General features: G+C 49.8%; 2 protein-coding genes across 4 annotated transcripts in view; one reads left to right on the top strand and one right to left on the bottom strand.

Moving 5' to 3' along the window:
* LOC106493849 (mesothelin-like) overlaps positions 1-10,973 on the top strand; it is a 40,211-nt gene extending 29,238 nt beyond the window's left edge. For all 3 annotated transcript variants that reach the window (XM_013953974.2, XM_067306038.1, XM_067306039.1), the window contains 16 exons: positions 10-180; positions 1,210-1,356; positions 1,509-1,558; positions 2,415-2,535; positions 2,863-2,948; positions 3,555-3,684; positions 3,819-4,009; positions 4,780-4,870; positions 5,387-5,498; positions 5,734-5,918; positions 6,678-6,824; positions 7,058-7,191; positions 7,816-7,943; positions 8,599-8,693; positions 9,485-9,674; positions 10,402-10,973. In XM_013953974.2, coding sequence (XP_013809428.2) covers positions 10-180; positions 1,210-1,356; positions 1,509-1,558; positions 2,415-2,535; positions 2,863-2,948; positions 3,555-3,684; positions 3,819-4,009; positions 4,780-4,870; positions 5,387-5,498; positions 5,734-5,918; positions 6,678-6,824; positions 7,058-7,191; positions 7,816-7,943; positions 8,599-8,693; positions 9,485-9,674; positions 10,402-10,496 — 2,073 coding nt within the window. In that variant the 3' untranslated portion in view covers positions 10,497-10,973. The remainder of the gene's footprint in view (positions 1-9; positions 181-1,209; positions 1,357-1,508; positions 1,559-2,414; positions 2,536-2,862; positions 2,949-3,554; positions 3,685-3,818; positions 4,010-4,779; positions 4,871-5,386; positions 5,499-5,733; positions 5,919-6,677; positions 6,825-7,057; positions 7,192-7,815; positions 7,944-8,598; positions 8,694-9,484; positions 9,675-10,401) is intronic.
* Positions 10,974-11,561: 588 nt separating this feature from the next.
* On the bottom strand, positions 11,562-23,663 carry LOC106493821 (mesothelin-like protein). The gene is made up of 18 exons (XM_067306560.1): positions 23,618-23,663; positions 23,082-23,113; positions 22,028-22,246; positions 21,244-21,390; positions 20,581-20,630; positions 19,830-19,950; positions 19,354-19,439; positions 18,627-18,753; positions 18,309-18,499; positions 18,124-18,214; positions 17,644-17,788; positions 17,109-17,293; positions 16,252-16,407; positions 15,482-15,615; positions 15,063-15,193; positions 14,788-14,882; positions 13,525-14,569; positions 11,562-12,746 (listed from the first exon to the last, which is right to left on the bottom strand). The coding sequence occupies exons 1-18, from the start codon at positions 23,661-23,663 to the stop codon at positions 12,664-12,666; spliced, it is 3,084 nt and encodes a 1,027-aa protein (XP_067162661.1). The 3' UTR covers positions 11,562-12,663.
* Between the last annotated feature and the right edge of the window lie 297 nt (positions 23,664-23,960).

The raw sequence follows: 23,960 nt of genomic DNA, 5'->3' as shown, positions 1-23,960 counted from the left end.
GCCTTTCAGATCGCAGATGGCCAGAGCCTGGCAAAGCTAGGGAGCTTGGTGGCTGGCCTCAACAGCAGCACTCTTCAAAGTCTGCCTCCAAAGGTGATCTTGGAAGCCATTAAGTTGCCTGAGTTTGCTCAGCAAATGGTGACCCTACCCTCTGCTCTGAAAATGGCATTTGTGGAAAAGGTGAAATTGTTTCTCTCTTCGGGACATTATAAGTTAGCAAAGCCCCAGTGACTCAGAGCTGAGAATGCTGGTGGTTACCTGAGGCCAGGCATTGGCACAGACGTGCACGCCCAGACCACATTCCCTCGGGGCTGTTTGTCATTGCTAACCGGAGGGTGCAGCAGAGACAGGCGTCTCAGGTCCCTGTCACTGTGCCTGTATAGATGTCCTTGGCTGCCAACTGCCACGCCGTGCCGAGCCTCTTTGGCCTAGCGTCAGAAAAGACATAGCTGCTCTACAGGGTGGTCAAAGAAACTACTCCCTGCTGACTTCAGAATATGCCTCAGGGAAAAGTTATTGCCAAGGTTTGGACTGAGAACATGTAAGAAGCAAAGGCAACTCAGAAAGCCCCTTTTAGGGCAGACTGATCTTCTAGCAATGTGCTATTTTGTTTCCTCCATATCATTGTGTAGGATTTGGACATCTTTTGGTCTTTTTGCTGGCCATGATTTTAGCCTTCAAGATGCACGTGCAACTTGAAGGCTTCAAGTTTGCTGCTATTCAGCCTCCTCCTGGCAGGAAAGACTCTGACCTGCGCTTCGCACTTGGGACTCTGCCTTGAGCTTATCCGGCAGCAGCAAACCATCAGGGCTCTGTGCCAAGCTTTAGGGAAGTAACATCTCCGTCACCACAGGGTTGCTCTGCACTGTGCCCTTCAGCAAGTTGAGATATTGTTTGGGTTGGCAGAGAGGGAAGAAGTTCCCATCATTTCTGGCCAGTCCCATGTTTTTAGGGGATAGAGCTGGGAAACTCTGATACAGGCAGGATCGTTCCCAATCAGGGCCCCAGGTATTAGCTTCAAGCAGCCCTGTCTGACAGATATGTCAAACAGGAAATATTTCATAGCATTAGGTCTCTGAGAAATGCCCACATGATCAGCAGGGGAATTTGCCTGGTCTCTCTCGAGTTTTTCATTTCTTCCCCAACAAATGTTTATTTTAGCAACAGGGTTTGAATTATATGGGGGTTTTTTTGTTTTTTTTTTTTTAGATTTCCTCCAGTGTAGGCCACCCTGCTGACCTGGTTAAATACATCCCCGATGCTCTGGCTGGTTACATTCCAAAATCATTGCTTGTTTTTGGGAAAGAGAAGCCTAATATTCAGGATCTCAATCAGAAAACATGGACCCGAGAACAGGTAATATGCTAGCAGTTTCCTTCATACCCCTCAGTGTCAGCCTTTGACACTGTAGGGGTATCAGTCCACTCTGCAAATCTGTCTGAAAATATAGCTGAGTGTTGCAGAAGAGCTTGGTAAACCATTGACTCTCTTTTGGCTTTACTCCACAGGCTGCCATGTTTTTCAGTGATGTGATAAAGACAGAGCCTGATTTCAGCAGGTAGCATTTTTTTTCTCTCCTTCCATTTTCCGTGTTTGCTGACCCTTTGTTGCATGTGACAAACCCACCACATTCAGTCCATAGCAAGAGGCAGCAAATACCATGCAAACCCGAACATAGACAGGTAGCACCAAGGTGTGCAAAATGTATCCATAAGGCCAACTTGCTTCCTAAAACAATGCTGCTGACTTGGACTGCACTTGGAATCCGTGCTTGTAACTCTGTGGAAGGCATTTCTAATTGGAGAACATGTCAGTCTTACACAGTGCTATTCCAGGGAATAAAATCTGGTAAGAATGATGTATGTCTCTTTTGCCAGCTCTTGTATCTGGGATGGAAAATGATGCAAACAATGAAATATATCTGGGAAAAACAACGGAATTGGCATCTGTGTTATGTTGATTTCACAACAGAAGCTTCTCTGTATGAAAAGAAAATAATGTTTTAAGGACTTTTCCCTGAGCTATCCCAGCCTGTGAAAGCTGTGTTCTGTGATGAAGATCTGCACAGCTCCCCTTCACTTTTGAAGGATGGCATTTGCTGAAAACACAGAGAGGCAGACTGATTAAATCGGGGTTCAGCAATACTACCTGGGGGAGGGGAGTAGCCTGTCCTTACCTTTCAGCTTCCGGTACAAGTCCCCAGATTATGTTTATTTGGCCAGTGATGGCTCCTGATCTCTCACATACGTCAAGACTAACAATTTTGAGGGGATGGAGTTTGGAGAACTTCAGGCTTTGAGACTAGAGGAGGTTTATGCTTGTAGTATTTGTAATATATTCATTACAAATGTGATCAGCATTGACTTTCCTCCTGACGTCATTGTCCCTGTGATTTGCTTTCTTTGGGCGTTCAGGCTTTCCCAGTCTGTCCTCCAAGGCTTCACATGTGCAGCTGCCAATGAGATGGGAATGGAAAGTTCTCAGCAGCTGGCCAAAGTCATGAAGCAGAAGAATGTCAAGTTAGGAGAAGACCAGGTCAGTTCCCATATGCTAAAATGCAATTTTTGATACTGTCATGAAGGTGATAATCGGGATCATTCATCTAGAACTCAAGCACTTCCCGTTTATGGGACTAGAACCAAAGGAACTAGTCCTTTGTCTCCATCCCATGGCTCTGAATTTCTCTGAAGACAGGTGAAGTCACAGCCCAACTGGCTAGGTTTCTCAGGAACCAAAACCTCTCTGATTTCTGTCTTCTTTTTATCTTACTTTGGAACAGAGCACATTCTTTCCTTTTGCTTTATTTTTCTCATGTTTTTATGCTGTTTTTCTTCTTTGATGTAAACTCTGCTGTCCTTTCAGCTGAGGTGCTTGGTGAAGATGGTGACGCTGCATGGGATTCCCAAGGATTTAGACAGCTATCCTAAAGACCTGTTGCTGTTTTTAAGGTAACTGTGCTGTGGTTTTCCTGTTGTTGCCTTAGCCCTTAGTGGGAAAAAGAGATGTTATTTTAGAAGTTAGCTAGTAATGACTACTTCACATATGACCTATATTCCCAGCTTGTTCAGGCATCCTCACAGAAAAGAAATCAGATTGCAGAAAGCTTTCAAAAGGTCATTCAGTTTTGAGGTCCTTTCAGACTCAACAATCCATCATATTAGTAAAAGGGTATGAAGCTGTTTTTAAATCTGTTTGTCTGGATATGAGATAATTATGGGGTTTTAGTACTTTCTGGCCTCTGTGAATATACTTTTCACTTACAACATCAAAGAAAACAATCAGTAGAGTGGAATTTTGATGTTCCAATAGCTACCCACTGTGATTCTGTAGCCAGAGCCTGAAAATTTTAAACTGAGTCTCGCAATAGCTTCCTTAAGGTGAACATGAATTTTTAAAAAACGTGGACTATGATCTTTGGGAAGAACGACTGTGTAGAGTTGAGAAAGTGTTTGTGGTGTGGGAAGCCTTATATTGGACATAGTGTCGAACAGCATTGAACCTGATCAACTGTCTGATAGCATTCACTAGAATTTATGGGGTATTTGTCTTTCTAGTCCTTCAGACTATGCAACGACAGGAAGCTGTTGGCAATACTTTGCTAATATTGGGAAAGCAAATCTTGATGTTCTGCAAAGAGAGTCCTCCCAGCGGAAACAGCTGCTGTTGGAAGCTTTAGCATGTTTGGTATGTGGTCAAGGGGACAGTTTTGCACAAGGCTGGTGAGAACTTGGGGTTGTCAGCTGTCAGCAGGAACAGGAGTGCTTCTTCCTACAGCGGCAGCCAGGTCTATTTAACACCTCTATCTTGTATTACTTTAGAAAATTACTGGCACACAAATAAATGAGGAAAATGCAGAGGTACTGGGTCGTCTGGTCTGTGACCTGGGTGGAGAATACATTAGAAGTTCTGGTGGAATTTTGCTGAAGCGATTAAGCCAGTGTGAATCTTTCCTGCCTGATCAAGAGGAGGCTATTAGGAGTGTTATCAGCAGTGGAAACACTAAATTCGGGTATGATTTTTTTTCTTCTGGGCATGAGCAAAACACCTCAGCTAAAACAAAGCCCTTGTCCTGTTGAGACCTGAGAGAACTCCAGCCAACCAGCTTGATCAAAACCTTGAATATTTTGTTGTTTTTGAATTTTACATTGGGCCTTTTACATTGTTTTATTTGAACTTCTTTAGCTTGACTGGAGTTCTACTGAAAAATAGTCGTCTGTGTCTTGCCTGCTGTAGTTCTAAAAGCTTTTCTCTGGCCTATTTTTCAATAATGAAACTTCTCTGAGACTGTCCTGATGAATTGAGGTACGCTCTAGCTGTTTTTCAGCCACTGGCTCTGAGAAGACTTTTTGTTTCCACCAGTCAAACTGATAGATGTTTAATAAATCCCTGAATCTCTTGGGCTTTCTTGGCCGTATCTAACAGAGACATTGTCCAGGAGAGAAAAAGTTTTTCCCTCTCTGTGTCAAATGCTCTGAGATCTTGGCACTGGATGATTAATAGTTAGCAATGGATATACTTTGGTATTCATGCTTAAGAAAATAATGTATCTGTTCCATGACATTTTCTCATCCTGTTGCCCCTGTTCATGGCACTGACAGTTGCTCCTGCACTGCTGGAATGAAGTTTTGTGTAGCAGGAAGTGATCAAGAAAATTTTAGGATGGAAACCTTCTATTTTATTAACTTGCAATGTTACAAGGACATAATCCTGGCAGCTTTTAAGGGTGTTTTTTTTTCTTTTTTTTCTTGAAATCTGATCTCTACTGATTTTTGTATTCAGGCCTCCTTCAGTGTGGTCGGCTTCTACCTTGAACAAGCTCAGTGAATTGATTCCTGTGTTTGATCACAGCATCTTGCAGAAGATCCCAAAGGTGGGTTACAATTAGGAAAGTGGGGAGTTTGGGAAGCACTCCTAGGTCCTGCAGTTTGGAAGAACTATGGTTTCTAGGTCAGTGGTTCCCAAACTGTGTTCCATGAGGATGAGGGGATTTGTTCAGCAGATAACTTATCGGCAGTGTCTTCAGTTAAAAGCCTGGTGCCAAAGGTGCCAGATGGTCTATGGGGGGTGAGGGTTGATCAAGCCAGAAAGCTGGGAACTGCTGATCTAGATCACTCACTTTCTGTAACTATCTGAAGAGCACCAGAGGTGGAAAGCAATACTAACTATATACAGGGCTTTGTGGGGAGATAGCCATTTTTTAGGTGTGGAATATGATAGAGTTTAAGCATTTAGAAATTTGCCTTTAGTTCACCAGGGAAAGGTCTCTAGATTTATAGCGGGTGGTCTGCTGCCCTTAGTACTTCTTGTCTGTGTGAGTAGCAACTTGTTCTGCAGGTGAAATGCCCAGGATTTGCAGAATCTTCCTGATGAAAAGTTTTCTTTGCAGAATGTTTTAACCCTTTGGCTGAAAAATTTTGCCCGTGATTCATCTCTGTCGAGGGAAGAGCTGGCCTCCATCGTTGAAGAGCTCCTGCCTTCTCGGCATAGGCGTGATGCTGGTATGAGAGCTTTCGCTGACCCATAGTGGCAGTGTTCCCCCTGATGTCAGGGTTGGCCCTAGTTCTTGTGGGACTCCCTGAACATGACTGACCTGAGCTATGAAACTCTTAGTGGTAGGTTGTCCAGGAGGGGGGTGGAACCATAAGTCCACCTTTGTCCATCTCCAGCAAGGGAACATGCAAAGCTTAAAGCAAAATAATGTAATGCTGGCACATTTGATTCTTGCTTCAACAGGATGCCCATCTGATAAGAAGATAACACAAGAAGTTCTTGAGGATGATCTGATGCCTACTTACTATACCCCTGAGCAGTTACAAGCTTGCTTGAAGAATGTCTCTCTGGCTAATCACCTCTCTCAGATGCTAAACTACCCCTTCACTGTTGAGCAATTAGCTGTGCTGAAGAGGCATCTGGATGAGGTAATGCCAGGCTGAAGAATGTAGGATTATCTACCGATGAGGTTGCTCAGGAACTTGTCCAGTTGAGTTTTAGTATCTCCAAGGATGAAGACTCCACTATCTTTCTGAGCTCCTGTTCTAGTGTTTGACCACCTTTACTGTGAAAATGTTTTTCTTAATATCAAAATTTTCCTTGCCTGTTGACCCTCATCTTTTCACTGTGCACATCTGAGAAGAATCTGGCTCCAACCCCCATCTAATATCCCATTAGGTAGTTGAAAATAGTGATAAAATCCCCTTCTAGCTTTCTCTTGTTCAAATTGTGCTCCAGCCCCCTGATCAGCTTGGCCCTCTGCTAGACTTGCTCCAGTTTGTCGGAGTTTTTCTTGTACCAGGGAGTCCAAAACTGGATGTAGTATCCAGATGGGTCTCACAAATGCCAAATAGAGGGGAATAATCACTTCCTTCAGCTTGCTGACTGCGCTGTTACTGGTGAAGTCCAGTATTTGATTAGCCTTTGCCACTGCAAGGGCACGCTGCCAATTCAGGTCCATGTTGAGTTGGATCATATTGCTGTGTGTGTCATTCCCTCCCTGGGGCTTGCTTGCCTGGGCTGCCAAGCAGAAAAGGATAGACATGCTCATATATTCTCACTGGCTTTGGTGCATTGTTGCTTGCAGACCTTTTATACTTTTCCACATCAATTTTGCAAAGAGCATAAATTCATCATCACAGGCATGATAATGAGCGTCCATAGCAATAACAACAGTCTTTCCACAGGCATACCCTGATGGTCTTCCTGAAAGTCTGCTCCCCAACCTGGGCTCCCTGACTCGTTTCTTCACCCCTGAGGACATTAGCAAATGGAAGATAAGTTCAGCTGACACGCTGGCTGCCTTGCTACAGAATACACCCTCTGACAGAGAGGTGGGTATTTGGGTTTGCTTTCTTGCCAATGTTTGCTTCGTGTTTTGGGAGCTGCTGGTTTAGGACTAGCTTAGTGGGTTCAAAGATGACTGGTCCATCCTTGATGTCCAAGCAAATAGACTTGAAATTTTTCAGTTTTATTTTTGTAATTGCATTTGTTTCTGTTTTGAGGATAAAAACATAAATTCTGGTTCAAGTTAACTTTAAAAAAATATATATATATATGTTTTTAGGCTGCTGAAATGATTAAACGATATGTTGCCTTGGGAAATCGTTTGAACGCCACTGCACTGAACGCAATTGGTACGAAATATGTGTGCCTTCTAAATGCAACTGAGTTGAATGCGATAGACTCCAACAGCTTGAAGTGAGTCAAGTATTGTGGCACTCCTTGCCTCTTGCAAAAGCACCTTCCCATCAGCAATTGCAGGTTCCTTTTCTCTCCAGCTAGTGAAAGGAAATCTAGGAAGCAACTTTATTATCTGTTCCGCATCCAGGTTTAAAGGCCTGCCGTTCTTAGTTCTACCGGGAAGGGCTCAGATTTGCAGTCAGGTTTTCTTTACCGTTGTCAGCTGAGGTATATTAATGATCTGTGTGCATGTTTTTACCAGTGTGTGTGCGAAAGAGAGTTAATGAAAATTAATTCAGCTTCCTTTGAAAGAGGGCTAAATGAAATTAATTAAATCCTATGTCTTTACAAACATGCAGGCTTGTAATGTGCTGTCTGAGCCATGATACCTTATCGGATATAGTCTTTTGATCAGGAGACTGAGCCATTATTTGTTCATTTAGCTTTTCCCTGTACCTCATTTATCCACTGGAAATGCCCAGGATTGTACTGGAGGAGAAGGTAACCTTTCCTATGTAGAGAAGCTCAGAGAGATGTTCAGAATGGTTCAAAATTTGTTCATATTTCAATTATTTTATTAAAAACAGTAAAATAATATAATAATAAAAACCTTTCTTTCCATAAATCTTCATTTTTCTGCAGAACAGCATCTCTTGATCCTTCAGCCTGTTCACAGCTTACTAAAGACGTCTTGTACAATAAAGCAAAACGTGCTTTCTCAGACCAGCACAATTCACGTGCTTACTATACTCTTATCAAACCATATCTAGGTATGTATTTAAAAAAAAAAAAAAAAAAAAAGCATGTTACAGGGAAAGAGATTGGTCTTAGCCAGAAGCTGAATTGGGGTCATATACCATATAAGCTTCGGGAATTTTCAAAGTCAAACTGTTGAAAGTTCAGGAGGGTTTGAATCTTTTCCAACTTACAGCTGCATAAAATATTCTTGAAAGATTCTGTACTTGACTTAAAATCCCCCAAGCAGATTGTTAAACTATCACAGAGAAAATCAAACTTAGGACTTTTGGGATGGGTAAGATCTGTTAGATACCCTAGTAAATCCAGCTGCTAATGCAAGAATGTTCTCTTTACATTGTGTTCTTAGGCTTACCTTATAGCCCTTCCCCATGTCACAAAACAAAGATTTTCCATGTGGACCAATAGAGTAGATGGATGGGAGATGTTCATTCTAGCATCTGGCATTGATGCAGGTTGGTTTAGTGGCCAACATGATAAGGTCTTCCAGCAAAATGAACTAGCCTCCATAGTTTTTTCCAGTTAGAACCCACTTTATTAGATGCTGTGGGCTAATAAACTTTGGAGACATCATGAAAGCATATTCTAGCTCCAGCCTATACAAATATACAACAATCCTTTTGAGGACTGTCCTCCATACCTTGATATACTTTTTCTTTTTGGTCCTAGGGGGTGCTCCTGGTGTGGATCTCAGAGCTCTAAGCAAGGACCGAGTGAACATGGATATTGAGACTTTCAAAAAGTTAAGAAGAGACTCTTTGCTGGTGAGCTGGACCATGAGAGTGTTTCATTCCATGCATTTGTATCATGCTAGCTGATCATTTCTGGTCTCATTGTCTATTGGTGTAAATCAGGAGTCACTCCATCAAATTCAGAATGATGTTGCAACAGTGGAAAGAGGAGGACCAGCTTGAAGCTTCTTCAGAAGAGTGGTTTGGAGTCATACATAGATGCTTGCCCAGCCTTACTGGGGAGTTTCCCAAGACCAGGCTCTCATAGACATAGTGGCAGGGAGCAGGATTCCACTAGGCAATGTGATAATCCTTCGCCTTGCCCCAGTCCAAAGCTATGTATCAAATCTCCTAGCTTAGTGCCAGGAGTGTTGGCAGTCAGGGATATGCTGCTGATCTAATACTGTCTATTTTGGAAGAAAGCCCCATGATCTGGGCAGGGACTGGGGCCTCCGCTTGGGTGTAGGATGTAAGCAAGGTGAAGAAGCATGTGCCGAGCTGAAAGTAGGCAATGCAGTCCTTTGGGAAAGATAAAAGCCGCAACAGGAGGTGCGGTATTATGGAGGGGCAGCTACAATTCTAGCTTTGACCCAGTGTCCTCCAGTGTGGCCTTGTCATCAGAGGACAACAGAAATGAGCTTTGAGAAATCATTTTCATTCCCCCAGCCTAAGGCAAGATTGTCCCAACTGAAACCACTCAAAATAAGTTTGTCTCTCCTGTTCTTAACACTTCTGTTAATAGAAACTTCACCAAGTCCTTGGTCACAGGTGTTATTTCCATTCCTGCACTTATATCTCTAAGTCTTGCTCTGATTTTTTTGTAGATCCTGACACCTACTGAAGTAAAGGACTTGCTGGGAGTGAATCTCAAAGCACTGACGTCCGTGCAGAACGAGTCACCCATCTGGGAATGGATTCAAATGCAGAAACAATCCGACCTGGATAAACTGGATGTTGGGCTCTTTGGGGGAATACAGGAAGGTTACATCAATATTGTCACACCCAAGTTTCAGAGTATGTAGTACATTAGGACTTCTGATTGTCATGCTTTAAATACTTATTTTTGGGTTACAGCAAGGAGAAAAACTGCCTTAGGGAAGTGAGGTGTTTTCAGTCATCTGTATAAGGCAACTGGATACACCAAGCTGACGTAGCTCCCCGAGAACCAGAGTCGGTCACAGCCGTGCTCAAGCAGGCGGTTGCATTGAGCAGTGCTGCCAAACAGCTCTGGTCCTGCTCTTGGCCATGCTTGCGCCAAGGCCCCGGAAAGTCCTGCTGGCTGGTCCTTTTTCAGAGGGAGCAGAGACTGTGGCTCTTGGCTGCTGTGGACCCCTCGAGTGGCACTTGTCACCTCGTATCCTCCCAGCCCCACTGAAATGCACTGGGTAGCGCTCGCCTCCTCCCTTCGCCTCCTGGCTTCGAGGGGCAGCAAATTCAGTTCTGCTGAGGAGTCTTGAGCCTTGCAGCACAGTCTGGGTCCAAGAAGAGAGGCAGTTCTGTAATCCCACTGGGAACATCCTCGCTACCTGAACATCTCAGCTGAGTGAGCACTTCCACAGTGTCCTGCTCCCGCATGTGTCGGATTTGGGATGTGACTGGGAGATCCTATTAGGAATGGATATTTCGTGGTCAGAAAGTCAAAGATCTTCCTTGCATGTGGTGTAACGGGATGGTCTCCCCCATGGGGGAATGGTTCAGTTGTTGGGTTCTTTGCACTGATACCCCCCTCTTTTTCCTCTAGCACCATCCTCAGCTCCCCTGGGTGCCGTGGCCATGGTCTTCCACCTCCTGCCTGCTCTGCTTCTCAGTTTCGTGATGATGTTGGTCTTGTCTTGAAAATCTTCCCTCAGGAGAAAGCAAGATGAGGGGGACCAGCCTGTGACTTGCTCTGAGGCCCGTCAGGGGACTGCCAGGCCTGGGGGGGGGGGTGAGGAGGGGGGAGGATGCTCAGTGCTAGCAGGCAACTGTTATGGAGCCCAGTGTTCATTTTTAGGTACTTTTCTTTTTCAAATCACTAGAAAAAAATCAGGGTATTTTGTCTGAAGGGAAGATTTCAGACTCTTCAGAGCAGGAATTTTCTTTTTTGCATTTTGTACAGAGCCCAGCCTGCGTAAGGCCCAGCCACATTACCACAACACACAACCCATGTCAGTATTTTACTGCATAACCCTGGTGGGGTTAAGGGTGAGCAAATTGGCTCTTCTGCATGTTAACGATTACACTTCTCAGAGTCTGATCTCTACTCTGCCAGTGGGAGTGAAGTTTTCCAGCTGTTTGTAAAGAAATGATGGAATTGAGTAAAAAATGCCAGAAGCAAAACGATGAGTTGCTGTTGTCTTCTCTTCACTCACATAGCCCGTGGCTTAGTGTCTGCAAGTACTGGACAAAATTAAACGGTCAGGAACCCCAGGCATGCCTGTTACTTTTCTTTGGTGTTGGCTATTTAAGCCTAAGGGGTGAGGCTTTTTTCAGCATCTTTATGGGGAGGGTATAAGGACTTTGTATAACATTTTCAGTAGAATTTTTCTGCTCATTAGGAAATCCTGTTCAAAAAAACCTTAGTGCAAACTGTACTTTGTCAGAATCCAGCCTCTGAAATCCCTCTTTTCCCCAAGAGGAGAGCTTGCCTGCAAAGACGTTATAAATGTTCGTTTAAGCCGTAGTTTACAGAAAGAGGAGAGGGTAGTCTGTCCTTCATTGCAGGCTTCTGGGTGGCTGGTGACACTTCCCCACAGCCTGCATCCAAACTGCTCTGATGGGAGGAAATTTAACTCCAGCAGTCAGAGAAACACTGATGGCTGCAGGGCCTGACTAGTGAGAAGTCATTGCTGCAGTGCTGGGGCAGTAGCTAGGGTGGGAGATAGCCCAATATAAGTAAGGCAGTCTGCATTTTTAGCAATATTTCCCAAAGTTCAATTCCCCTGATAGAAATCTTGATTTGTTTCTTGTTCCTTGACTTGCTCTCAACAAGTGGTATAAAGACTCTGCTCAGCCCGTGAAGCATGAAACCAGGAAAGTTGGGGATCTGCAAGCAGGAGGGAGAAACACTCACTTTTAGGAGAGCTACTAGAAAGGGAGATACTAGATAACTGAAGAAACTCAGAACGGAAGTGGAAACCATTCGGATTTAACTTGGCCAGAAAAATCTACAATACAAAGCACTAAACACATCAAAGAACATCTTTGATTAAGAAAAAGGAAAAAAACCCACCTTTGATTGATGTTTTATTATATAGCATTACAACAGTAATCAGTATGCACTGTCTTCAATTAATCTTCCCTCTAACTAGGTTTGGCATAGTGTGAACAAATCCTGATTGAAAGTCTTGTAAATTCATAAAGCAAGTTAAATGCAATTTAGTGGATTTCTGATTGAGCTTTCAGATTCTGTTGCTGGGCCATATCCTGCTTCTCCTGCAATGGCCAGTAACTTGGATCCCTGAATAGTCCCACTGATTTCAACAGCTCCCAGTGGGATTGCTTAGAAGTACAATGCCACTCGATCGGAGTAAAGCTAGCACAACTGGGCCCACGGTCAGCATTAATGTGGTGCTGGAGCAATCAACGTTACTGATAATTGTATTATATAGAGCAGCCAGCTAGTAAACACCTGTTCTTTTTCTTGGATCTCATCCTGAAATACAAAGTAGACTCAGGGATTTAATGTGAATAAAATCCTGCTGTACTTATGGTAGGATCGATCTCCACCAAGTAAAAGACCCCTGAGTCATGAAAAGGTCTTAATTTTTGTAACGGGAAACTAGAACCTGTAATCATTTTGCTTTATTTTGAGTTGGGCTTTTTTGGCCTGGAAAAAATACCTGTCCTTCCTTCATATCCTGGCTTAAAAAATAATCAAATTCCCTGCTGGTCTAAAATCGACAAACTTCATTCCTTTTCTAGCTTTCTGTCTTTCAGCAGGGAATTTGCCAGCGCTGATATTTTGGAGGATGGTGAAAATTAAAGGAAGAATCTAGTGACTGTGAGCCTGGAGGTGGTGGTGTCAGAGAAGCCTTTGCAACAGCGAGATTCCCACGGCTGCAGTGAGTATGTGCAGTAAGCAGGAGGAGAGCCTGGATCCTGAGCCTAGATGGAGAACAGAGATGAGAATGAATTGGATTATCTCAGTGAACAGCACAGCTAGATGTGGGGCTCGTGAGGGGCTGTTACAGTCGTAGAGTTACTTTGGGATTTAGGTACCCCGGAGGATTGCGCGTCTAGATCAACTGTTTTCTGTCTTTTGTGATATTGCCCATACCCTGCACCTTCAGACACTGACCTGCACTGTGCTTATAAATATCAACTGGAAATGAATAGTCGGGAGCACTGAGTTATCTCTCTTAATTACACTAGCATAAAGCAGGAGTAAATCTGTTTGATTCATTAAAGCTGCTGGTGTAGCTCTTCCGAGATAGAGGACTTCAGATTTTAGGACTTTTATAATGACACCTATTCAAAAACACCGTATGCAGCTAAAATATGGGAGGCCTTATCCTCACCTTGTGAAAGACGGCACAGTACCGCTGACAATAACAAAATTATACCAGCTTTTCCCCACAGTGGATGGGGGGGTGTCATGTGTTGAGAACCTGATAATACATGTGAAGGTGCGCCTTGCTGCCCTTGCAGAGCACGCAGCGTCTGAAGGCAGCGCGCTCTAGACTGCGTAGTGCTATAACGCCCTGTAGAGATGCATTACTACTAGCTGACTTGTCAGTAGCTGTAAGGAGTTTCTTATGGACAGCAGCACACCAGTATTGAATCTGGCCAGGAAAAAAGTGAATCAGCTACTGCTTGTCAATGAGGACTTTTGCCTCAGGATTAGTTCCTAAGGCTTTCCTGACTCATCACATTCATGCCTTACCAGCCTCAGGTTGTAGATTGATATATCCGACGGGTGTTGGGTTGTGTGGCTCTGGCACGTCTATAGGTGTTTTCTTAGTGGTCTTGCTGCTGGTCGTGGTGGAAGAGGGACTGAGAAGTGCTGGAGGGGCACCAGTCTTGCAAGTGAACGTTGTCTTCTTGAGAGTTGAGGAGCTGACACTCTTTTGGGTGGAGACGGAGGTTCTGGGAATTGGGGTGGGCTTGTGGGGAATGATGTTTGTGGCTGTGGTGACAACGGGCGCAGAGGTGATGTTAGGGGCAAGGGCACTAAGAGCACTGTGGGTGCTTGGAGTGGTGGTATTGTGGGTAGTAGGAGCTGGGTTGGTGGTACCCCCAGGTACCGGAGGGTTAATGGACACCGTTGGAGTGCTGGTATTATGGGTGGTAACAGCCAGGTTAATAACAGCACTTGAAGTAGTGGTGGCATTGCGTGTGAGAGCAGGGGATGGAGGGAAGCTGGGAGAGATGGTGCCGGGGTTGACAGCAGTAAGGATGGTGGTGAGGAGGGTGGTAGTTGGGGAGGTGGCCTTCTTTGAGGTGGCAGACTGGTGGATAGAGCATGGGTTGGTGGAACTAGGGGTCAGAGCTGGTTGGGCTGTGAGTCTGGAGGTGATAGCGGGACTCCCACCAGCGCTGGGGAGGGTCGTGTGAGCATGTGGGGGAGTGGTGGTAGGTATGGTCGGGCTGGTAGCGCTTGGGGTGGGGGGTGTGTGGCTGCTGGTACTTGAACCAATAGTAGTGTGGGTGTTAATGGTGCCAGGGGTGGTGCCGGTGGGGAGGGCGGTGGTGGCGAGGACAGCGGTCGTGGGGGCGATACTGGCTGAGGGGGTGATGTCAGCAGGGGTGGCAGACCCCGTGGTGCTGGGCTCCACCATCCCCCCTTGCAGGCCGATTCCCAGGATATGGTCCAGCTCCCACTGGTCCTGTCTCTTGATCCAGCTGATCACAGAAGGGTGATTTTCTGCTTGCTTCAGGTCAGGGAGGTTTACCCCAAGCAGATTTTTCACATCCATGACAGTGAGTTTCTGCAATACATTTACAACATCTTTGTTCATCCTCGCAGCTGGCATCACCAGAAAGTACTTTTCTAGTGGGGCTGCAGGCTGAGCAATGACTTGCAAAAAGAAGGAAAAATAGAGATTTGTTGATCAGACGGGGCGGTAGACTTGAACCCCACAGCTCAGCACTTGACTAGCCCTTCTCTTCAGCAGGGGAAACAGCAACAGCGCACTGGGGAACGTACCTGCAGTTCATCAGGATTTAGGGCAGTAAAGGTGTCGATGTCCATGGCAATACCAGTTTTAGCCAAGTCTTTCAGGTCCTTTGCTGGAGCTCCACCTTAAAGAAAGCATATAGGGTACCTAGACACAGGCAGATGTGGCAGCACTTCCAAAGCTCAGGGACAGGTTTTGGTGACTCTTAGACGTGTCTCAAGTTTGTCTAAAACCCTCTGGTAGAGGAAGAAGTATCCATGCCTCAGGCACCATGGGGAAGGAGGGCAGAGGCTGAAACACCTACCCAAATATGGCTGAATCAGGAAATAATATGCTCTGGTGCCAGCCTGGCCAGCAAAGGCCTCCTGGGCTTTTATGTAGAGTTGGTCCTTTTTGGCTTGAGAACAAGAAGAAATGTCTAATTGTCCAGCGCTCCTGGGGGAAGGGAAGGTCACGGATTAGAGCCGGGGACGCCGCCCCTAGTGATAGCAAAAGCCCTCTGTGTGCTCAGGCCAGTGCTGCGAGGTCTCCCGCTGACTGCCTGCGGTTTGCACGGCCAGCAGCACCTCCGCAGCCACCACCAGAGCTCTCCCCGGACACCGCTCCCCGGCAGCTCCCTGCTGCTGAACCCGCAGCTTGCATTTGTCTGTCATTTTTGCAGCCCTCTTCCCCTGCAAAGCCAGGGGCCTCAGAGTTTGCCAGTAGCCTTAAAAAGTGGTTTACCCAATTGCTTCTGGAGTTATTCTACTAATATGATCCTCAGCCAGGTTACACAGGTTTCTGCCACCAATTTGCTGAAGCAAGGGCCCAGTTAAGGTGCCCCCTAGATCCAAATATCTGGTGATCAGATGCTGGGCCTGGAAAATGCAATTCAAAAGGTTGAATATATTCAGACAAGGAGAATACTCCTTGCACAAATGCTTATCGCAGCACGACAAAAGCAGTCAGGGCAAACTTGAGCAGAGCCTTTGCTACAAATGCTAGCAAGAATGGAGAGGAAAAGCTCCTTCAAGGCTGCGCAGCAAAGCTGAGCTTGGCAATGAAATCAGACACTTAACCAACGATACCCCGCTCAGATTTCCAGTCTAGGTGATGGGCCAAGCCTGCAGGTCTGTGCTGCCATGCACTGATACCAAACGGTCTTGGTGCTCCCCCTTTGCATGGCTGTTATGGGCTCTCGTGCACTCATGCAACCCGCTGCCAGGCCCCTTTCCCACACCTGCGCCCAGGTCTGCTCCCCTCACGTGTCCCACCTTGCCCCACGCGCTCCCTCCTAGGGCACTCAATGCATTTTCATCTCAGGTAACAGGAGCACTTGCAGCACCTGCAAATCCCCCAGGAGAATCAGTGAGGCTTTTGTTTTCTCTAAGGACCTGCCCATGTTCTGGGTTCATTTGGGATCCATTCCTTGGTGCTAGGCCAGTTATTGCCGCGGGAGCCCATGGCATTCCCCGGCGGTGGCAGCTGCCCTGTCCGTCTCTTGGCCTTTTTACCTCGGGAGCGTTCCACTTGCCGGCCGTGGGGTCAAGCAGGGCTGAGAGTGTGTCACTGGACGTCACCCTCCACATGCTGATCTCCTCTGTGGTGTACTGGTGGGACAACTGCCCAAACAGCTTTAACTGGTCTTCCGGGATCCCCTCTGGGTAAATCTGAAAGGTCAGGCTAGCTTGTCAGAAAAAGAGAGTCAGAGAACGGGGGACGTCTCTCTTTGCGTCTAAAGTAAGAAGTGAAGCGCTCTTCATGCCCCAAGGCACATTCCAGTGGCTTAAAGAGCAGTGAGAAATCCACAAGCAATGTTTTCCCCTTTTATCACAGACACAGCACCCAAAGTCTCCATCCCCCTTTTACGGTTGCCCTCGTGCCCCTGTGTCCTCTGGCTCTTTGCTATATCTTTAACTTGACGCTTGACAGCAGACCCTGGCCCTCTGGGTATGGCAGAACACCAGCCATAGCCAGCCTCTTAGACCTGCGCACAGGGCACGTGCTGGAGGACACCAGTGTCTTCAGACCGTCTTAGCAAAGACCAACCTGTCCACATTATACCTCGTTTTTCTTGTCTAACTCTTTTCTCCATTATTTTCCCCACCCCCTCTTGCTTTTCTCCCTCAGCCATACCTGCTCTCAGGTCCCGAACTTCAGGGTTTCGAGTGCTTTGCAAAGCAGAAACGTGCATTATACCTCAAATGCCCACTAAGTCATTCCTCCCAAGTACGTGCTGAGTTTCTCCCTCACTACGATCAGTCCCAGTGATGCCCGTTCCCTGCAGACTGATCTCTCCTTTCCATTAATGTGGCTATATTAACCTGAGACTCAGCTGAAGGATCCTGCCTTATTTCCTTATGTTCATTACCTCACTGATTTTTTTCTTCATGACATGAAGATACTCCACAGTGAGAGGCTGTTCCAGCAGAGGTGCCAGATTTGCTTTTAAGACCTCGTTGCTCAGGCAGAGATCAAACTGCTCGCTGGTGTCATAGCTGATGAGCAAGAGGGGGTCTGAGATGGTGCTGGCGACGATTGGTGCAGACAGGCAGTCTGGAGAGAGCCAGGTAGGGAAGGGGGTGTTAGAGAGAGGGCAGTTTCCTTCCTTCCCACCTGACACTCAGCCTATCATGGGATCTCGGAGTCCTTCAGAAAAGCCATATTGAATTAACAGGAAATTATAACAATGCTGTTGAAATCATCCTGTAGGGTGGGACTTAGTGTCCCATCCTTCAATTTTCTTCTTCTCTCTGGGGACCCCTTTCTCTTGAGAGAGAGACAGAGGCCAAGGTGCCCATGGCATGTCGGGGCATGAGTCCCACCGCCCGACTTACATTTTTTGCCCCAAGAGCTTTAAGGGACTGAACTTATCCAGACCTGCCACTGCTAATGAAGGTACTTACGTTTTGTGCTCCGCTTAGATCTGCGGCGAGACGAAGAAGACGCTGTTGCAAAGGCTTTTAGGAGGGTCACAGATTTCTCCCTCTGGGAGATACCTTGGCTGCGGTACTCAGCGGCAATGCTCCTGCAGAAAGCCTTCCTCACCTCCTGAGGAGAGGAAGGGCAGAAAGGGTTCCTGGGCCCCATGGCAGCTCAGGACAACGCGAGTAATTATCCCAAGACCCGACGGCCGCATGGCACAAGAGACGCAAGCAGGGCCAGTGTATCAGCTTCAGGCTAGTTCGTAAGGCAGGAAAGGAGATGGATGCCGGGCAAAGGAAGGGTGAAGCGCAGGAGAGAAAAGCTAGCTCCAAGAGGATCTGTGGATCGCAGGGGGCTGATGGCAAAGGACACAGTTCGTAGCTAACCCATTACACATCCCAGCCACTGTCACGTGCACTAAAGGGTGGTTGCACCCCGAGGTCTCGAAGGGGACAGCTTACCTCAGCCACCGAGGTCAGAATTGTCTGGTTCAAACTCAGCACGAGTGGCCCCAAACTTTGCAGACTCCTTAAATCCCAGGACAAAGGATACCTGCAGCCAACGGAGCAAGGCACAGCTTAGCTTCTCCCCAGATGCAACTTCGTTGACCGTCACCCACCCGTAAGTACAAGCGGAGGCTCCTTACCCGTACCCCGTGGCGCCCCCGAGGAGTTTGGCATTGAGGGCGGCTTGCTGGGCCCTGGACAGTGTGGGGCAGAGCTTCAGGTTCTCCAGGACACTGGGGTCGGAGGCTGTGATGGTTGCTGGCTCCATGTCACACACCAGGGCACCGAGGCTGCTGAGCTGCTCTGGACTCAGGCTGGTGCCGTTCACTCCCTAGGGAGAGGCCGAGACAACCCTTCCTACAAGCGCCCAGCTTGTGACATGTCAGATACTCGGTCCGACTCGGTGTGGCTCTCGTAGCCCCCTCCTGAGCAGAGCTTGCAGCTCGGCTCCAACTTACCAAGCACGCTAGTGCCCCGTGCAGGAGCTGCGTCCTTTGGGTCGAGCCTTTCGGCAACAGGTCTAGGTTCCCTCGAGAAGCCAGAGCGTAAAACGCTTTGCAGGTCTCGTTGGGTACGCTGGCAAAGCTGGGAGGAACGAGATGCGCCATGAGTGGGGGGGAAGTTTCCCGAGAAGGGGGCAAAGCCCCCCCGGGGGGGTTGTGTGCGTGTAGCTTGTCAGGGAGGGTCATTTTAAACGGGGAAACTTCACTCTCTCAATGAGCTGCTAAATAGCATGAAGCAGACTCCCCAGCTTGGTCCGTGCTAGGGGGATCTCCTCTGCCCTGTGCTCTCCTCTCGCCCTGGGGAGGACATCTCGGATGGGGTGAGGTGTTATCAAGCCCTGCGCTCTCCCTTTGGCTGCATCACGGCCGGACTGGCGCCGGCAAATAGCCTGCGTTCTTGGGCCCCTTGCTGGGGCTGGAGAGAAGCGGGGTGAGGAGAGGTCCAGGAGAGGTCTGCAGTGCTTCTGAGCAAGGCAGAGGGCTGGAAATGCCCTGACGTGTTAGGTCTGAAGGTGTCTACTGAAACGGGCAATTTTCCTAAGTTTCTCCCATCTACAGCTCCTGCACGCACCAAGGTGTGGCGGGGCTGGACTATAGCCGCGCTCGCAAGCGTGGTGGTAACTTGTTTGTTGGAGTCATTCTGCACCAAAAACATGACCTTGCGCCGTCCTTAGATACTCACTCAAAGAAGAGCAGCACGTCTGGCGGGTAGCCCGTGAAGTTGGCTGTCAGGTTCTTCGCGGCGAGGAGTTTGGCCAGGCAGGATAACTGAGATAAAAAAAAACAGGCAGAGGGCAGGTGCTTTTCGTAATAACGGTGATGAGATGCGAGGCGCTGGCCTTTGTACGGTCTGCTGGCTTGCAGGAAAGTAGGCCCAGATAACAGGCCTCGATGTTGTGCTTGGGCAGGTCTCATTTTAACCGAGAAAGCAGCTGCAAACCCATCCCTTTAGGACAAGGTCTTGGTGCAAGACACGTGGGAGAACGGCGGGAGCTTCCTGCCCGTGGGCCAGGCTTTTGCCTATCATCAGGCTCGCAGCTTCCCTTCGGCGTTTGTTGTCGCCTCAGCGGCAATTCGCCTGCGAGGCAGGAACGGGCTCGTCTACGCGAGCGGCCCTTGCGCGCCCGGCTGGCTGCGTGCCTGCCCTCGAACGCCTACCTGGGGGCCGCTCAGCACGGCGCTCCTGCTTCGCGTTTCTCTGGCGAGCGACAGGATCTCGGCGGCTGGCAGAGCGCCGGCCGAGGAGCAGCGGGAACCTCGCAGGACTGAGGCTGAAAGGCTGCGGTGGGGGAGGCAGGTCAGCTTTTCGCCCTCCGTTTTAGCTACCCCCTTCCAGGCAGCGGCTGGAGGACGGGCCTGCTCCTTCCCTAAGGGAATTGCTGTGCCCCTAACCGCCGGCCGATGGCTTGCGCGGCCGGGAAGCGCAGTGGGGCTGTAGGCGGACGTGACCCGTGGGCTGTGCGGGAAGTGCCGTAACCCCGGTGCGGCCTCGGTGGGGAAGGGGGGGGGGGATCGCGGTGCTGCTCGCGGCCCTGCTGACGGGGCTGCGCGGTCGCTCACGACAGGGCGAAGGCTCGAGCTGCCCGGCTTAACCCTGGTGAAGGAAACCGGCTGAGCCCGGATTTCAGCTCACGGCAGGCTCCTGTTAAGTCGGTGCCAGTCCCTCAAGGAGCAGGAAATTCCTTATGTGTTTGTGCTACAACAAAAGCCGAGGCGGCTGGAAAGCCTGAACTGCCCTCTGGTACCCAGAACCCGCCGCGCAAGGCTCTAAATCTTCTCTAACCCAACGGGCCCGTCACAGCGGGCCGTGACGCGCGCGCAAAGAAATTCGGTATCCGCCCGAGCCAGGCATCTCCCTCTGCTCACCCCGAGACCTTGCGCTTCCGGAAGGCTGGCGCGCGGTACTTACTCGGAGTATCGGCCGGTGGCGGGCAGGACAGCTCCGGACAAGACGGCAGCCTGCGGAGGAGGGGACGCAAATGCTCGGACGCAGTGAGCTACGAACCTGTCGGGGACGCCCTAAGCCTGGGGAGACGGGCTAAGGGAGCGCGAGGTCCTCGTGAGCTCCACGGGTCCGTGATTCGGGGAGATGCGCAACCGGAGCGGCTCCCGTCCCTCTGAGCCTGGCCACCCTCCCGGGGACACGTGCAAGACCGTAAAAGAGGCCTTAGAAAAGCACTGGGGAACATGAGCTTTAAAACAAATGGACCAGGCCGGTGTCTGAGCAAAACCACGTAGGTTGGGAGTGGGATTCCTGACCTTCAGCGGAGTGACATTTGGAAAGAGTTTACCCTTAAGAGAAGTGATGAGAGCTTGTTTTTAAACTGGAGCTTGCTAGGTCCGTGAGAAGAGTGATATTTCGTGTCTGCTTGCAATAAGAGTGTTTGGGTCTCGGGGGCAGAGACGACCTTCCCAGTCCATCTCCCCCAAATACCCCGTGCTTTACATCCCACTGCCGCACCGAGAGGCGTCACACAGAGTGGGCTCCCCTCTCTAAGGCAGAGACCTCTCCTCCCCTTCCCCGCTCACGTCACCCCGCGGCGCCCAGCCGGCTCGCCAGCCGCAGCGTCACCTGCTCCGGGGACCAGCGTTTCCTGCTGATCCCGCCGAGATCCGGGCCCTGGACGGGAAAGGTCAGACGCAAGCCTGCAACCTGGTCGGCCAAGCGATCAGGAACGCGCGTTAAGATGTCACCGAGGGACGAGGCGTTGGAGATGAGCTGAGGAAGGGAACGAGAGACCTGCCAGAGCACGTCTCCGCGTGCCTCTGGGACCTGCCTGGAACGCGCTCGGCATGCGCGGCTGGCAGCGGGGCGAGAGGAGGCCAGAAACCCTGCTAGACCCCGGGGCAATCGGCCCCACCAACGTGACGTATAGTTTTTCAGCTGGGATGCTCAGACTCTGCAGCCCTGCTCCCCTGCAACAGCAGTTTGCTCTGCATTTCGAGGATTTGGGGTGAATTCAGACATTTTGGGTTCTGCTCAATGCTCAGCCTTTGGAGGATAGGAAATAAGGCAGGTTCGCACCGGGAAGGGCTCGTTACCCTGTCCACGAAAGCTCTCTTTAAGTAGCCCGGCGCCTTCTGCACGGCCCTGCGGAAAGCTTCATCGCGGGACACTTCCAGCGCCGGGACGGCGTGGCTGGGCAGCCCCCGCACCAGCGCTCCCAGGCGTCGGAGCGCCTCTGCCGTGGCCGGCTGCGGTGAGAGCAGCGCGCCCGCTCGTGACGCTCGGCTCAGCCGCCCCCGAAACGTTCCCCGGGCCCCTTCCCCTGCATGGCATCGCTTAACGCGTGCCGTCAAAGTGCAAGGCAGAGGCACGGCCCGTGCACCCGCGCGCCCGGACGGCAGGTCCCTACCGTGACGTTGCCGCTGATGAGCTGGTTCATCAGCACCTCGGCTTGCCCCTGGTTCCAGCTGGTGACTTGCCCCAGCGACTGCAGCGGCGACGGCTCTCCGATGCCCTCGGCTCTCAGCCGCGCTGCCCGGCCGGCGGCCGCCCCCACAGCTTGCTGCCCCTGCGCATCCAGCGTGTCCCAGTCGGAGGGAGGCATCTGGGCAGCGGGCGTAGCCGCAAGCTGCAAGGAACAACAGCGGTTAACGACAACGGCTGAAAAACGGCTAAGGTAGCCCCAAAACGCAGTGGGAAGGTCACACGCTATTTGTCAGAGCTCTGGGACAGAGCTAAGAAGGGGACAAAAGGGGACACCCAAGCCGATTCAATCCATTGCGTTTAAGGTGACTTGGTCCTAGAGCAGGCATTACGCTGCTCTGAACACCATGCCCTATATTACATGATCTGTCTCAATATAACTCAGTCTTCCCGAGAGCTCCTTTCTCCTTCCTGGACCCTGGGCTGGTTTTCTGGCCGGAGCAGCCCTGACTGGTGCTCCAGACAGGCACGGCCGCAGCACTGCCGCCCGGCCAGCCGCAGCCGCTGCAGGCAGCTGAGCGACGTTTACAGCAGCCCTGAGGCTGCTCTAAGCTACGCTCGGATGCAAAAGCCACCACAGTCAGTCTCAGGAGCGGGGACCCTTCAAAGGCTGGGTGCAGTCATCAACTTCCCCTCCTTTGCAGGTGCTGGTTTGGTTGGAAGTTCGTCAGGGAGCAGGGCAGCCCCGGAGCCAGCCGTGCCGTGGCCGTGCGAGGGCTCAGCCCTGGCTTTGCCCCGCGAAGCGGCGCCAGGCTCCGAGGGCGCAGCCGGGAGGCAGACACGGGCTCGCTCTTCGGGTGCTGCCGCGGCGGTGCCGTCTTCGCCTTCCAGCGCAGGCTTCCCCGGAGGACACCCGCCAGGGCAGAGCGCCGCAGGGACGCCGCGGTTCCTGCCGCTTTCGGCACGAGCTGCGGCGTCCTGCTGTCGGCGCTCTTTGTAAACCGTCTCGGTAGCTATTTAAATAACCCGCAGTGACTTACTGATGCTGCTTTCGCAAAGTCTGTTGAAAGTCCTGCAACAAAGCGAGATCACGTTATAAAATATCTGTGTCTCTATATCCTTGTGAACAGGGGTCTGCTCTAAAACATCTCCGAATTTAAAGTCTAGGAAAAAATCTTTTCTGTGGCAATTTGATAATGTTTAGTAAACGCAGGCGAATATGCAGAGGTTCAAAAGAGCAGAGATTATAAGCGCCCTGCAGCCTGCATTCAGCCCTGATAAGCAGCACCTCTTCTGCGGATGGGTTTAAAAGATGGTGAAAAATCTGCCCCCAGAAGAGTGTGTTTGTGCAGGAAATTTCTAACGCGGTGCCCGCTGCAGGCTTGAAAAACCGCCCGCAGATTTGTAATGCTGATGGTAGCGTGAGACAGAGGACCGCCAAAGTGCTGCGGATCGGTAACGGGAAAGGCACCGTGGCCCGGGGCCGCGCTGGATGGCTCAGGGCGAAGGGGGCGTCCGCAGGCAGCTTGCCGGGCGCAAGGCATGGCCGGGTTTCGAGGGGAGACGAGCGACTCACGGAGGCAGAGGAGGCAGGCGGCCAGGAGCTGGGCTGCCGGCGTCATGCTGCCTGCGGCGGCGCCGGTCCTCGGGGCTGGCCTGGAAGAAGCACAGGGCCGAGGGTGAGAAAATCCACCCCCGTCTCGCTTTTCTGTGTCAAAATCCTGGTGTTTGCATGGCAAATCCACCCGCCACCAAGAGAAATTTTTCTTTTTTATCTTTTATAGCGGAGGGTGGAATTTTGTTCTCTGCCTCTTATTGAAAGAAACTCCTTAACCCGTATTCCTCTCCGACGGGCAGAGCTACGTCTCTGATCCGACCGCTTGCACGGCAGCTCTCTCCCGTCCCTAGGCTCGGCGCTG

The sequence above is a fragment of the Apteryx mantelli genome, chromosome 16 (assembly GCF_036417845.1).
Source record: "Apteryx mantelli isolate bAptMan1 chromosome 16, bAptMan1.hap1, whole genome shotgun sequence".
In the NCBI taxonomy this organism is placed as follows: Eukaryota; Metazoa; Chordata; class Aves; order Apterygiformes; family Apterygidae; genus Apteryx; species Apteryx mantelli.
The sequence above is the reverse complement of the archived record's forward strand: the minus strand, read 5'-3'. Positions and strand labels throughout refer to the sequence as shown.

Excerpts from the sequence above, each read along its gene's own strand:
- LOC106493821 (XM_067306560.1), bottom strand. The coding sequence starts at position 23,663 with ATGACGCCGGCAGCCCAGCTCCTGGCCGCCTGCCTCCTCTGCCTCC. Across the intron at positions 19,951-20,580 it reads GCCACCGGCCGATACTCCGA|CCTTTCAGCCTCAGTCCTGC; the intron begins GTAAGTACCGCG and ends CCCCCACCGCAG. Across the intron at positions 15,616-16,251 it reads GCAAGTGGAACGCTCCCGAG|GCCCAGCATCTGATCACCAG; the intron begins GTAAAAAGGCCA and ends TGCATTTTCCAG.